General features: G+C 39.2%; 1 protein-coding gene across 15 annotated transcripts in view; it reads right to left on the reverse strand.

The window, feature by feature from the left end:
• Positions 1–228: 228 nt before the first annotated feature.
• NCOA6 (nuclear receptor coactivator 6) overlaps positions 229–14318 on the reverse strand; it is a 47084-nt gene continuing 32994 nt past the window's right edge. For 10 of the 15 annotated variants that reach the window (XM_010564553.1, XM_010564554.1, XM_010564567.1 and 7 more), the window contains 5 exons: positions 10513–13491; positions 8825–8893; positions 6884–6920; positions 4054–4226; positions 229–821 (listed from right to left, as the gene is read on the reverse strand). In XM_010564553.1, coding sequence (XP_010562855.1) covers positions 775–821; positions 4054–4226; positions 6884–6920; positions 8825–8893; positions 10513–13491 — 3305 coding nt within the window. In that variant the 3' untranslated portion in view covers positions 229–774. Of the gene's footprint in view, positions 822–1754; positions 3458–4053; positions 4532–5315; positions 5968–6883; positions 6921–8824; positions 8894–10512; positions 13492–14318 lie in introns of those variants that run through there. The other 5 variants (XM_010564559.1, XM_010564560.1, XM_010564561.1 and 2 more) reach the window with 5 other exon arrangements.

Genomic DNA, 14318 nt, shown 5'->3' on the forward strand with positions numbered 1-14318 from the left:
ACTATGTATGTATTGCACATATCCCAGGGGCGGGAGGGTGGCCTTTGCGGTTTTTTTCTTGCTTTGCAGGAACAGCTGCATCGGTTTATTCATTTGTGGTTAAACAAATTCCTTTCTAAAGCTCCATATAAGGAACTTGCAGGCCTAGAGCTCTAAATAATCCCTTCAATATTCCTGTTTGGAATGATGCTGTTACTGCTGCTAATAATAATACAACACAAATTACAGGACAATAACATTTATTTAGAGCATGAGGGATTCCACATTATACAAACCCTTAAATTTATTTTTTTTGTTTCACTGGTCCATTTCTACAACAAATACATCAGATCTACTATATAATAAAATTATTTACATTTCCAAACAAGATCAGGTTTGTTTATAAACCCTCTTACTGCTATTCACATACAGTACTTAAACAACAGCACAATACATTATTTTAATACCTAAAAATGACAACCCTGTATTCTAAAATTTATGAAAAGTGGAAACAAATAAATTTACAATTGTCTTCCCCACCCCCTCCATTTCATACAAACACATTAACCTAATGTGCTAACCCTGGACTTCACTTTGTAAATCCAGGGGGTTTTAGAAGAACCCAGTTTTTGTATCTATTTATCTGTTTTTTAGAAAAAAATCATTTATTGGGAACAGTATAATATTAAAATGACTTACTGTACAGAATTTTATTTAAAAAAGAAAAATCACAGCTCAAAATTGCTATTGGTAAATTCACACTCATTTACAAGTCTCATGTTTCCATGCAGTAATTTACTTGGATTTTCTTCTTTTTGACTGCATTGCACTGGCACTCGTCTCTGAAATTAAGAGAAGAAAAAAAGCATGGATACGAAGTCGGTAAGCCATTCACCAGAGGTGCACAGATTGCCCTTTTATTTTTCCAAAAATCACACCAGAGTGAAAACCTCTGAAGACCAGGATTTCCACAGAACAGGGACTGACTCTTCACAAGACGCAACACAAATGGACCCTTTACCCTGAAGACAGCTGTCAGCAGTGATACAACACCAAGTTCCCCCTAGCTTCTGGTAGGACACTATTTCCGAGTGTTGAGTTTAACATTTTGAAGTCCTAATATAACGGCCTTAAAAATAAGAGTCATGTATTTTTAACTGTTCTTTAACTTTAGTTCCCCACATGCCACGACTTGCTCAGCTGTACCACAGAAGGAAGTCTCTGTGATACAGCAGTACAGCGCTGGGCACAAACTGCGCCAATGAGACCCAAGCATCATGGAGGTGGTGTCATAAAAAAACACTTAGGACAGTATTTTGGAACCTGCCATGCAAGTTAAGAATCTAGTTGTTTGAGTCCTTGGAAAGTCAGGTCATTAGAAAACAAATCTCTTCAGTGTACATTATGATTCACAGAAAAACAGCTTATGCAGAAAGATACAAAATATTATATAGCACTGGAGCAGAACAACCAGAAGCACTTGCAGAACCTACAGTGAAAGCAGATGACATTTTCAGTGCACTTACCAAGGCACTGTTTCCATTCAAAACAAAAAAAAAGAAAAGGAGTAAGGACCAAGAGTATTTGCATCTTCAGATTTTTTAAAAATGTGATTTTAAATGTTGGCAATGTATCTTTACAATATTTTCCAAAAGCTATTACAGCTGTGTGTATTTTAAGAGTCAAAAGGGAAAAAATTTCCAAGACATCTAAAACTAGGAAAGCAATGGTACAACTTCATGCCTGTTAAATGTCATATTAAAAAAAATCAAAAAACACAGAACCAAACAACATTGCAAAATTTAACAAACATGAAGCTACAGTAAATGCTGAAACAGCCCTTGCTGGAAAGGTACTGCAAAAAGTGAAAATACCAATACAGTATCAGTTTTCAGAAGTGAAACATCTTAACAGGCACAACTTCCAGTCACCGGAGCTCCCTCCAAGCAGCAACGCTACTTTTAAGTAGCTTGGCCAGTAGCAGCATTAGCTGTAGCCATCCCTGCTGCTGGTGAAGTCTCCATATTTGGGAGAATGAATGGGGCAGCAGTCAGTACCCGTCCCAGTCCCCAGTGCCTTGTGAGTATCACCAGCATCTCCCTCGCCTGCTTCTAACCCCAAACCGGACACCAAAACAGGCTGTGTATTTACAGATGAGGGCTGACTTTCAGTGTATCCTCTTCTCTTACAGTTATCCTTCTGCCTCCTTCCTGATGCTCAGCAAGGGAATTCCTACATGAATTGGTCAAAGTCTACTCCTCTCTCCCTGCTGTAAGTTGTTCCTAATTACCATTTTTATAATGACCTTAATCAGCCTCTATCTTGAAAGGTAACTTCTCCCAGCCCCGCGTTCTCTTTAACATGGATTAGCGAGTTTCTCAGGACACAGATAATGTAACCATAGATGTCTAGAGGGAGGCCAGGAGCATACAAAACAAATGTGCTTTCTTAAACTATGATTCACTAATAAAAATGTGGAAAAGAGTAGGCACAAGTGGCAAACCCTGTTACACTTCTTTAGCTACCTCACTAATCCTCCAGCCTGTCCTCTTCCTCAAGAGAGTCTTGTTTTGCTCGTTTTCTCTACAACTTGAAAGTAGGCAGTTGCTTGCATGGAGACAAGGTAATCAAAGCCCAGGATACTACACAGTAAGCTAGACCTATGTTTTCAGGCAAAACCCTTAGATACTGCAGCAATTTCAGATGCATGTTTTAAAAACAATGATTTTACTTAGAGAGGTAAATGAATAATACAGTCATTACAAAACCCCTAAGTGAGTTCTGGTATTTTTTAAATTTGACATACTTTCATGTTCCCACATTTTCAGAATTTGACATGCCACTGGTTGTCATCTTTAGGTTTATTCCTTACAGTATGTGGGGCAGGTCATACGTTTCAGATCCCCTCAAACTCAGGAAGGTATCACCAAATCAATTTTACATTGGCTTCACATTTTTCAAACTTTTCTTCACAATCATGAAAGATAATTTATTTTTACAATACAGATTTAGATTCTTCTGCACAATCCTGCACAAGAAGTAAATTTAATTAAATTCAGCAGCCACAAAAGTGCAGAACATATAGGTCCCTCTACATAATCTTTGAGAGTCACTGCACAATTACGTATAGGTGGAAGTCTCTGAAATTCTTAAATGCAAATGTTCTTACCATCAAACTTTTAATATCTTCAGTATGGAAAATGGTTGCTGAATTCAACTTGACTTCCTTTCATAATAGTTTTGTATTAATACCTCTTTGTTCTGTATGTTATCTTTAAAATATTGGTCGCATGTTGCCTCTTGACGGTCTTTCTCTACCCTCTCGCACAACTTTCATCCATCAGAATTTTTCTGACCCTTAAACATAAGGAGCTGACACAGTTAGCTTCAGAAATGCAGAATGGCACCATGGACCATGCATTCCGGTAATGACCACATGTATCACACAAATGCTGCATACTTTGTTAAAGATTGTAACCTGTGTAGAAATAAGGCACGTCAACAACTGCGAATGCCATGGGTTAATATCTGTAACTTTAGGATTTCACATGTCCTTGGAAAGAACAGCTGAGGCTCTGTGCATTAGCACACAGCACTCCTTGATGCTCCAGGCTGCCATCCAGGCAGCGTTCTGAGCGTGCCTGAACTACAGCATTTGGCTTCACAAGAGCTGACCATGCACTTGGGAAGACTTAAGCATTTGTCTTGTGTCTTTCAGGCTTCAGGGAAAAAAAAAAGTCACTTTTTTACTTGAGTACAGTCCTTTTAATGGCAACACATTTCTGCCAAGAGAATTCAACTTCAACTAAGCAAGCTTGCTGAACACTACGTTGATGAGTACTGCAGAAAACAAGTTGCACAAATTTAACAATGGGAAATTCATACAAGATTTACTGCCAGTACAGATGTCGGTAAACATTTCAACCTGTGTCTAAATCATTGAAACTAGAGTTAAAGCACACAACATTTACAAGCTGTAAACCATCGTTATGAGCCAGCTATTGAAAGGGTTATTATTTGGGGAAGTACATTACTTCCTGCCCTCTCCAGGGAAATGATGGCTGTGCATTTTACCTTTTGCAGTGCTGGATGCAGATGCTGGTCTGGAGGACCTCTTGCGCTGTCCATTCTCTACAGTTTCCTGTGAAGCGGCAGAGTCCTCTGTTCTTGAATTTCTTCTATTTGGAGTTTTAGACTTTTCACAATTCTCTTTTGTCTCATTACTAATAAAGTGGGACAAAATATTTCTGATGAAGTGTAAGAAGAATTATGTTTTTCTATGCAACTCAGACAAGCTGGAGGATGGACCGACACAGGTACCAGTTCCGGACTATTAGCATTGAAGATATGAAATGCTAGAGATACCAGAAGTTTTATCAGATGAAGAATGACCTGAGTAAGCCAGAGTATAGTCCATTTCTATTAAAAATTATCAGAGGATACAGAATTGAGAAGTCCTCAAAGAGAATATTTTCAACATTAGAAGACCAAGAAATTAGATGCATTATAAATTGTCTGCTCTGTTTTCCACAGGTGCCACCATTACTGAAGTCTAGGAAAAGCAAACAAGTTACATTAGAGACTGCTATGATATGGGAATACAGAGTTGAAATTGCAGATGAACATGAGGAATTATGAACTCTTCTGTGAGTATGCCAGCTTTTGTTTTTGCTGAAAAGACTCACTCCATTGATCCAAGTGATTTCTTCACATATTAAAAAGCTTAAGGTTTATTTAAAACTTTCTTCAAGCTTTAAAGCTTGAAGTTAAAATCCTTTTTTTAATAACAGAAAACTTTTTCTGGTATAAAAAAATAATTTTGGGTAGTGTGGAAATCTGTGTTTCTTGTCACTGAGACAATAAATGGAGTGCTACATTTTGCAATTAAACCCCTCTTTTATTTTATCACTCTTAACCCTGTAACCTTATTCTGAGGTTTGGGTATTTTCTCCTTAATGCATTAATGCCAGACAATTTCCAATGACTAAGTGGTTTCTGAAGATTAAGCTAAACTTATCTGCTGTGAATTCAAAGGTAAGTAATTAGCCAAATAAATTATTCTGCTGATAATGGAAAAGGAGAAATAAAACTCATTTCATGCCCTTTGGGTGATACTTGCAAGATTTCAAGAAAGGCTACCTGAATCAGAGAACTGACTGAAAACACACAGAGCAGACCTGTGCATTACAGAGGTTCCACTACAGTGTCACTGTTTCAGAGGAAGTCCTGCTTTGAGAAGAAAAACTACTACAAATACTTGTAGTTTTAAGTAACAGACATCTGAAATAAAACACAGTTTGTCAATGAAAGGAGAAACAAACATTCTCAAGCAAGAAAACACAGCAGAGGAGAATACGGAAGCATGTGGATTGTCTCAGATACAAAATAAATATTGAAATCTATTTCCCTGTAAGGCAATATTATGGGCAATCTATAAAGTGAATCCCCCAAACAGGTCACAAACTGGTCTTCTGCTAAGTAACCTGGGCAGCTGAAACAACAGCCACCTGCTTCAGAGGATATCTCGAGGTAAGCAAACGGGCATTATCAGATGAAGTTCAGTTATTACAGAGAATTTTTACAGATTCTAGTGACTAATCCATTGCTTGGATTGTCTCATAGGAACCAACACATCACTTCTCTCCTTTTATAGGAGGAAATCAAATTGGCCCAAGTAAAAATATTTCTAGTGCTTTGCAGGTTGCAAGGTTCCTCTTAAGGTTTGTACCATATGGCATTGAGCTCCAGGAGCTCAAAGCTGACCGCTGTATCAGCCCATCACTAGATTCACAGTTTGCCTGAAAACTTTCCTTCTTTTCCAGTCGTGCTCAGAAAAGCATCAGTCCAGAAAAATCCACAGAGAAAGGCACTTATGGTAACTTCATGTGCTGACTGAGTTTGGAGAATGGTCACACAAGGGACACTTCATTTGGAGAATCCGCTCATCTGCCAAGTGTTGCACCTCCAGCTTTTTAGAAAAATTCTACCCTAAAAAAAACTTGTGAAATTTCAGTTCGTCTTTGATAAAACTAGAAAGATCCCTATCCATGTGAAGGTAAATATAGTTAAATACTGAATACAGAGTCATTCCTGATCTGAGAAAATGTACTGCATTACCTCCCTTACAAAAGACGACACTGCCTTATTTCCAGTTGAACCAAATGAGTGAATTGCACCTCTTGCCCTGCCTTAGGGGATCACTCCACTGACGAGAGCAGCATCAAAAACCTGGTCAGTTGTGCCAGTACAGTGATCCAAAAACCTTATGAAGGTCTGTCATTACGGCTGCCTAGGCTGAATTTAAGAGCCAGGTGGGTTTAGAATCTAACAGAAATAGATCTTGGAAACCATATTTTCTTCTGACAGAACAGAACCATTTGAAATTTGATCTTTTAATTACTGAATGTCTTAATCTGGACAAGATGGAAGTTTCAACCTGGCTTCCCTATCAGGTTTCGGCAAAGTGTCAACAAGAAAACACAGAGGAAGCCTGGAGAAAACAGTCACAAAGGCAGAAGAAGAACAAACTTCAGAAAGACTTACTTTCAGAAAACAAAGATTCACATGACAGCTAAGCTGCAGGCTTTGGGGGTTCTGGCTTTGATTTTTTTCCAGAAAATATCAGAACAGTGGAACCATCAAGACATGCAACACTCAGGGCTGAAGGGCTAAGAGGAAACACTGCCCAAATCATGAAGACAGACTCAGGAAAAAGTTACCTTACATTCTACATTTCAGCAATGTTTTGAAACATTCAACTATCCCAATTTCTTAGCAGGACAGAAAGGGTATGGACAAGAAAATGAAGAGCAGTAGTAAAAGTTGTGCAACTGAAGCAAAGAGAAAGGGACTTCCTCCCATGAAAGCTATATCTATTCTGAATCTACACAAACTATCTCCTTACCTTTGACCAGCAACTACTGGAGCATTTGTTTCAAGTTCTACAAAAGAAAAAGATAATTTTAAAGTCTGCTGTAGAAATACATATCCGCTGACAAGGCATGACTATCTCACATTTTTTCTCATTATGTATTAGGTCTGAAGAATAAACTTCTCTCTCTCAAGGCAAAGCAAGCTAACAATAAGTACCACATCAGCCAAGTGCTCCTTCTGATTATGGCCTGCACCAGCTAAGACAGAGAAAAGTTAAAAGGAACCCTGAAGAAGAAAACTGTAGAGAAACTTCCTGACAAGGGCTACTGTCCTCTCCCTTTTTAAACTTCCATTTTAGACAGTTTATTGCTTCTAAAACTTCTAGGTTTTATTAGTTTAAACCTTAAAAACACTAATCTGGATCTATTATGCATGTAAAATTTTGCCTTAACCCCACCAACTCTCGGAGCAATATCTTCTAATGCAAAGGAAGACAATTTTCTGAAGCCCAATTATACTTCCACTGAATTGAAAAAATCTCTCAGGAGATTATGTAAAGAGAAGTCTGACCTGCCTTCTTTCTCTCTCTCTTACATAGTGATTTTATACATAAAGATCAGGTTTCCTTTTGAGTCTTCACCACAATAAACAGCTCTCCTTTTTATCATATAAGATACCTAATCTTTTTACTATCCATCTTTTAATTCTCCCCATATCCACGAGATTCTTTGTTGATAGGGATTATCTATACCTAAACACAGCACCTCTCATGAGAAACTGCCACTGGTTTAGGGACTACCATTACAATGTAATGTATTAACTCACTGTTTGTTTGTCACATTGCCTTTACTCCGTCTCACCCTTAAACAACCTGCAGTCTTTGGGATAGTGGTGCATAAAACTGTGGCTTTGCCTTTAAGATCAATTTAGCACCCAAGAAGAAGGAACAAAGGTGTAAAAAAAGTAAGAAAACAGATAGTATCTGTTCCCTTATGTTAAATACCCCTTACAATTTGTATTGCTGGAATATCAGACTCTTCACTGTAAGTGTATATAGCACCATCTAGGAAAAACAGATTTCTTGGTAACAAAAGAAGAATAGACTAAGCAACATAAGGAAAGAGTTACTTTTCTTTCTACTCAAAATTTGAATGGGGAGAATATCCAATAATAAAAGTCAGTAATGTCAGTGCTTCCCCCTCCCAGCAGGAACTCCCTAATGCAGCCACATCAGCACTGGGGCAATGAGTCAGATGCCAATCGACAGGGTGTGTGAACATCTTTGTTTAAGTGGAAGTTCAAAGAAAGGAATTTAATACAACTTGTACTTTCTGAAAGCTCTACTTCTAATCATATTAGAGATGGCAAATCAATGGCGAGTGGCACTTCCCATCCGCAAGTCCACATCTATCCATTTTCCCTACTCATCTTGGAAATTACTTTTTTAAAACACCACAGAACTGATGGTGAGACACCATGATAATAGATGACAACAACAAAAAGTAATCTGCCAGGGCTCCATCCTTGACACACTGCTGAGGGTTCATTAAAAGTTGAAACTCTAAAACTTATGGTCCCAGCATGGCTTTAGAAAATATTTTCAGAAGTGTCCCACATAAAAGAAAAACTCCTACTTGCTCTTAACAAAACTTCAAAACTCAAACACAACATATCATTACAAATGCAGTCTCTCCACAGATTATGACTATCTAAAAACTGCCCTGGTGATTTTTTCATTTGTTTTACTTGATCCCATACTGAATCTCCAACAAGGCTTTGGAGACTTTTAAAGCACAATGTATCTAAAAAAGAAAATCAATCCCAAAAGCACAAATAAAAAAAATAAAAAAAACAAACAACCCCCAAACTACCAAGCATATTAGTGACCATTAAATATGCATTAAAATAAATGAATTTTCAATTACAAAGAGTTTAGTTCACTTATATTCCGCTTTTCCAAAGTAAGATTTACCTGTTCTTTGAACAGTACTTTCTGATGGTGCAACTGAACTTTTTTTCTGTGTTAAATGCTGAGAGGATGCTAGAATAAAAGTGGAGGGAAAAAGCATTATTTTCAAAGGGAGTCACAAGAATTTTCTGTTGTGCAATTGGGCTGCTTTTACAAAATGCTCTATCTTCCAGCTTACCGCATTTTTTCATTTACAGATGCAATTTTTTTAACCTACCCTCTACTTTCCCCCCACCACACATACCTCCCCAGTTTTAGAAAAAAGTTTGGCAAAACTATCCCAAGCGACTTTTCTCAAACTAGAATAAGTGATGAAATTAAGTATCATAAAACACATTTTTAAAGGTAACAGCTTTTCACCAAACTGAGAAATGAAACAAAGTCCTAAAAATTAAAGAGTTTAGTCCCTCTCAGTTTAATGCTCATTTCAACGGAAGTTCTGAGGAAAAACAGCATCTTTATTAATGAATCAATGCCCTCACTCTTTCAATTAAATTGCAAGAGGGCAAAATATGCTCCAGAGGCTCCCTCGAAGTCCTTTAGCAATAAGATCATGTGACTTAACATTTCTTAGGTTGCCAAGTTAAAAAATAAGATGGAAAAACAATTCTTGTTGGGCTAATGCTTTCTAGTCTCCTCTTATACGTCATAATGAATTTACAAAGAACATCAAGATAAAAAGTTAAACATTCCTGTTTAAAGAATATCCACTTCCATTTTTCTCCTTACAAACCAGAATTCTTTCTGTGAAGCTCAAAGTAATAATTTCCATTTTCTAGTGGCATACAGCTACAACAACCTAATAGCCACAGGGAAAGTCACATTCAAGCTGAACTTCTCAGTTCCACTGACTTCTGTGGATTTTATCTTCCATGATTTTATCTTTTGTGTCTAAACTCATGATGTAAAGCACAATGGATATTCGGACAGCTTACTTCAAGAGTGATGGTTTATTTCCACACCATTTTCAATAGATTAAAAACAGCATCAAGAAATAGCAGCAATGTCATAAATAAAGTCTGTCAGATGCTCAAATTAAAATGGTAAAGGAGAAAACAGTTCAGACGTGAAGGTATTTTATGTTTTTGAATTGGACACAATTCACTTATAATAACTTTTTCAGGTATGTCTCTGAAATGAGCATTTTAATTCTTCCCTAGACATAAGGGGTTTTGGCGTTTCTTTTTCTTCTGGAGGTTGTTCAGCTATTTCCTTAGAGGGTTAAGGTTATTCAAAAAGGGAACTAGTATTATTAGGATTAACTCAAAATATCATAATTAAGTCAATAAATCGAAATAAGTTACAAAAATGAAAAGTCTGGCAAGACTGAAGCAGAATACTAGTATATCTAACAGTATAAAAGGCACCTTAAGTACTACTTTTGTCATTACTGATACATCCACATTTTCTCCTTAATTCTAAGAGTTACATGAAGTCACTTCTCTGTTACTGCATCATATGTTCATGACAAATACCCCATCTAAGCAGTAAGTGGAAACTGAAATAAAACATCTGAAACGTGAATCTCAGTGAAATACAAGCCTGTGTCACTCGGATATTAGAAACAAAAAAGCAGTTGTTGGCCTTGCCTACAGTGTCTAAATTTTATTATGTTAATGGAAAAAAGCACCTAGGAAGTTAACAAAAGCAATCTTGTTTCTTCTACTTACGCAGGGTAGCACTGGACTTACCTGTACTTTGTAGCAGTTCCTGATGTGCTCCTGCTTTTTCCTCCACCACACCAACCCCAGTTTGCTCAGCTGGTAAACTGCTGTGGTTACTACCATTAGTGCTTGGTGCTGCAGGCACGGGGTCTGGGACTGCAAGAGTGGTTACAACCGACAGGACGCTCGTAGGAGGAGTGCTTGTTGGTACGCTTGGAGATGCAGAGGCAGGAGCAGCAGCCGCAGTGCTGACACTCGAACTGCCAGCCCCAGAAGTGCTCTGTTTTATAAGACTGGGTGCTGGAGGTGTCACAGTTTTATTATCTAGTTCTGCTGGTGATTGCTCTGTTCCCAAACTATTTGGGACTGACATTTCTAGTCCCTGACCTTCTGCTTCTCCATCCAAAGCATATTGCTCTTCCCCTTTCTCAAGGGAGCCAGTGACTTTCTTGCATGCTTTAGTCAGCAAGAGTTGGCCAATCTTGTCTACTTTTCCCTTTCCCTTACTCGAAGAAACAGGACTGCGTCTGTTCCCAGATCCTGGACTACTCGTAAGAAGAGGTGAAACCACAGGTCCAGACTGCATTGCTGTAACAGAGCCCTGGTCGCTTGACCCACCACTTTGAGAAGTGGTCTCCTCTGGGCTGAAGTCTTTGACTTGCTGAGCAGGAGGATGTGAAGGAACATTGGAAGAAGTTGTAGCAGGAGAAGACAGCTGAATAGGAGGTGCCAAGGGATTAAGAACCAGTGGCCTGCTGGTGGGAATACTAGAAACAGGACTGCTGGACGATGTGCTGGGAGGAGCGGGCCCAGAGAACTTTATATTCTGCGGTATGTGCAAAGGACCAACAACCGCAACTGACTGAGGCATTAGACTAGAGTTAGAAGTCATCGGGGCTGCTGGAATCGTACTTGATTGAGAGCCCTTCATAACTTGAATTATTGACGATGAGTTTATAAAAACGGGTGTAATGAACTGTGGCCGGGAGTTAGACTGAACTGCTGACTGTCCCTCAGAAACCATAACTTTGCTCCCTACGTTGGGCATTGTGACAACAGTCGACACCAACGCAGGTTGCAAGTGAGATGGCAACGGTGCTGATGTATTAGCAGAAGATGTAATAGGGTTTGAAGTTACAAAAACTGTTATCTGGTTGGGGGGTAAAGAACCTGAAATAGAAGAGCTGACAGGCCTTTGCATTACTGGAGGAACACTCTGTGCAACATTTGAGTTCATTTCTCCCAGTTCCTGGTGCCCTGGATTTGAACAGGGCTCATTATTTTGAGGCAAGCTAAGTGAATTAGATGGCTCTTTGCTCAAGGATGAATCTTGTAGTGGAGGAATGACAGCTATCTTCTTTAGCTCCTCACCAGTAGTGACTATCGGTGCCATTTCAAGACCAGTCAGCCCAGGGGGCTTAATGGTTACATTAGGAGCTCCAGAATTATCAAGAAGTTGACTTAAAGAAGTTGGTGCCTCCCTCATAGCTGGAGATACCATGGTTTTACTTTCCTCCATGACTGGAAGCTTACTGGTGTCTAAGGCTTGCCCATCTTTTTTTGACTGTTCTTCTGAAACCAACATTTTCATTTCTGGAGTAGGGATACCTTTTAGTTCAATACTCGGCTGGTCTTTGTTACCTTGGACACCTTGTGCACTTTGACACTCATTATCTTGAGGCACACTAAGGCTCTCTTTATTGTCTTCAGGAATGCCAGTCATAGCAGGTGCAGAAATAGCAGGATTCTGATTACTTAGCATGTTATTATTTTGAAAACTTGTAGTCACAGGTGTCGGCAAAGAAGAGGGACCAGCCATCATATTTCTTTGTAATTCCATGTTCTGCAAGAGAGATGGGTTCTGCTGAGTTGTCAATGATAATTTAGCTGCTTTTGAATTCTGTCTGCCAGGGCTTGGTGTAGTTTTCCTACTGGATCCAGGACTAGACCTTCGACTATTGCTTGGACTTGCTCTCTTTGTTCCTCCAGTGTTGGTTTGTTTTCCTGAATTAATGACCACGCCTTCCAATTTGTGTGACTGTGGAGCAGCAAAACTAGACTGATTGTTAATTGTGAGATTTGATGGGGCTTGTCCAATGGCCTTCAAAGTAGTGGGATTAAGACCCTGCTGATCAAATCCTCTATTGAGATTAGGCCTGGGAGGTAAAGGAATATTAATCTGGGGAGGGAACAGACCAGCTATAGAAGCATTGAGTCTCTCTGGAGACAAGCTAATTTCTGATGGTTCTGTGCTAGGCGGACGATTATTAGGAGTCTGAGGATAGTATGGCCTTGGGCTTGCTCTGTTTGGGGTTTTAGGCCTTGAAGTTTGTGATGGGGTGGCAACATTTGGAAAATGGTGTGTAAGAGCACTAGGCAGAGAATTAGACTGCTGCTGGGGACTTGCACCTTGTGCAGTTGAAAGTGGAGACAGTCCAGGTTTGGGTCCCGTCATCATTAATTGGTTCTGTGAAACTACTAAATGAGATGTCAAATTATTCTGAGCTACTGATGCTGGGGGGCCTTCAGCTCCACCTCCTTCTGGAAGGGAGGATACTGATGAAACCTCTCCAAGGGGTGAGCTGGAAGGATTCTGTACATTATCTTGATAAACCATTTTTCTTGCATTATTTCCCAGAGGAGGATTGCCTGGCAAGGAAATTCTTTGTTTATCAGGAGATGGAGGCACTGATCCAGGACCTTGGAGGTTAACCATTACTGGCATGTTACTGCTTTGCTGCATTGGCATTCGTTGAGCATCTGGATTCAGAGGCCCTCTAGGTGGGTGAACTCCTTGTGGTACAGGAAGCCTGACTGATTTGGGATCCTGCTGCATCATAAGCATCATCATCATCTGCTGCTGTTGCTGTGGTGTTTGTGGTGGTGCCTGGGCTTGCTGTGGTGGTGGCTGTGGCTGCTGCTGCTGCTGTGGCTGCTGTGTATGTGGCATGAGTTGAGGTGGCATCTGCTGAAGTGGTCTTTGTTCCACCGGCTGAGATGGATAACCTAAGATGACAAGATGATACATTCATTAAAACCAAACAAGGATCAGAGAAAGCAAAATTCCTGTAACAAACAGGATCAGACAGATAGAAAGTATAGCCAGGAACCTGTTTATCTTATGGAAGAGCCACATTAATGAAACAGGCTTTACAAATAAGGACAAAGATTTTACTTAATTCTTAAAAATATTTTTACTTAATGTGTGAATGACTTGCATGACACTTAATTGGAGATCTCTTAGTGTATCATACCAGCTACTAGCTCCAGATTCATGTCACCTGAAAAGTCTCTGCAGCTGTCCATGGGCTTACTTTCACTTACAAATGCAGAGTTGGACTTTCACTAATTATCATTCCTTAAAACAAACTAAAAATTTGACCGGCCCTGTGGGACATGGACTAGCATACCTGCTACAGGTCTGACATTTTCTAGTGTACAAAGTAGAATCTGTCATGTATTACCTGGCCAAAAACGGTGCTAAGAATCACCTGTCTGGTTCATAATGTAAATTCCTTTGTGGACTTTGGATTTAATCCTCCCTACATGCAAAGGATAATTCCAACTGCAACCTCTATTTCTTAACTCTAAAAAATCAGCCATTGGTTAATGCTAAATTTTTTAAGGCATCAGTCTGTGCTACGGCTAGAAATACAGAAATTTTTACCAATTATGTTATTGCTGAATAACTCTACAGTATTGACTATGGTATCTGCAGGATGATACATGAGAATGTGGCCACCTCTTCATTTTGAGCTAATTCAAAGAAAACAGTTAAACAATGGTACCAATTAGTTACTAGGAGGAAAAAAAAGCTTTGGACTTGAATGTGT

Source organism: Haliaeetus leucocephalus, unplaced genomic scaffold (assembly GCF_000737465.1).
Source record: "Haliaeetus leucocephalus isolate CR32 unplaced genomic scaffold, Haliaeetus_leucocephalus-4.0 Scaffold182, whole genome shotgun sequence".
In the NCBI taxonomy this organism is placed as follows: Eukaryota; Metazoa; Chordata; class Aves; order Accipitriformes; family Accipitridae; genus Haliaeetus; species Haliaeetus leucocephalus.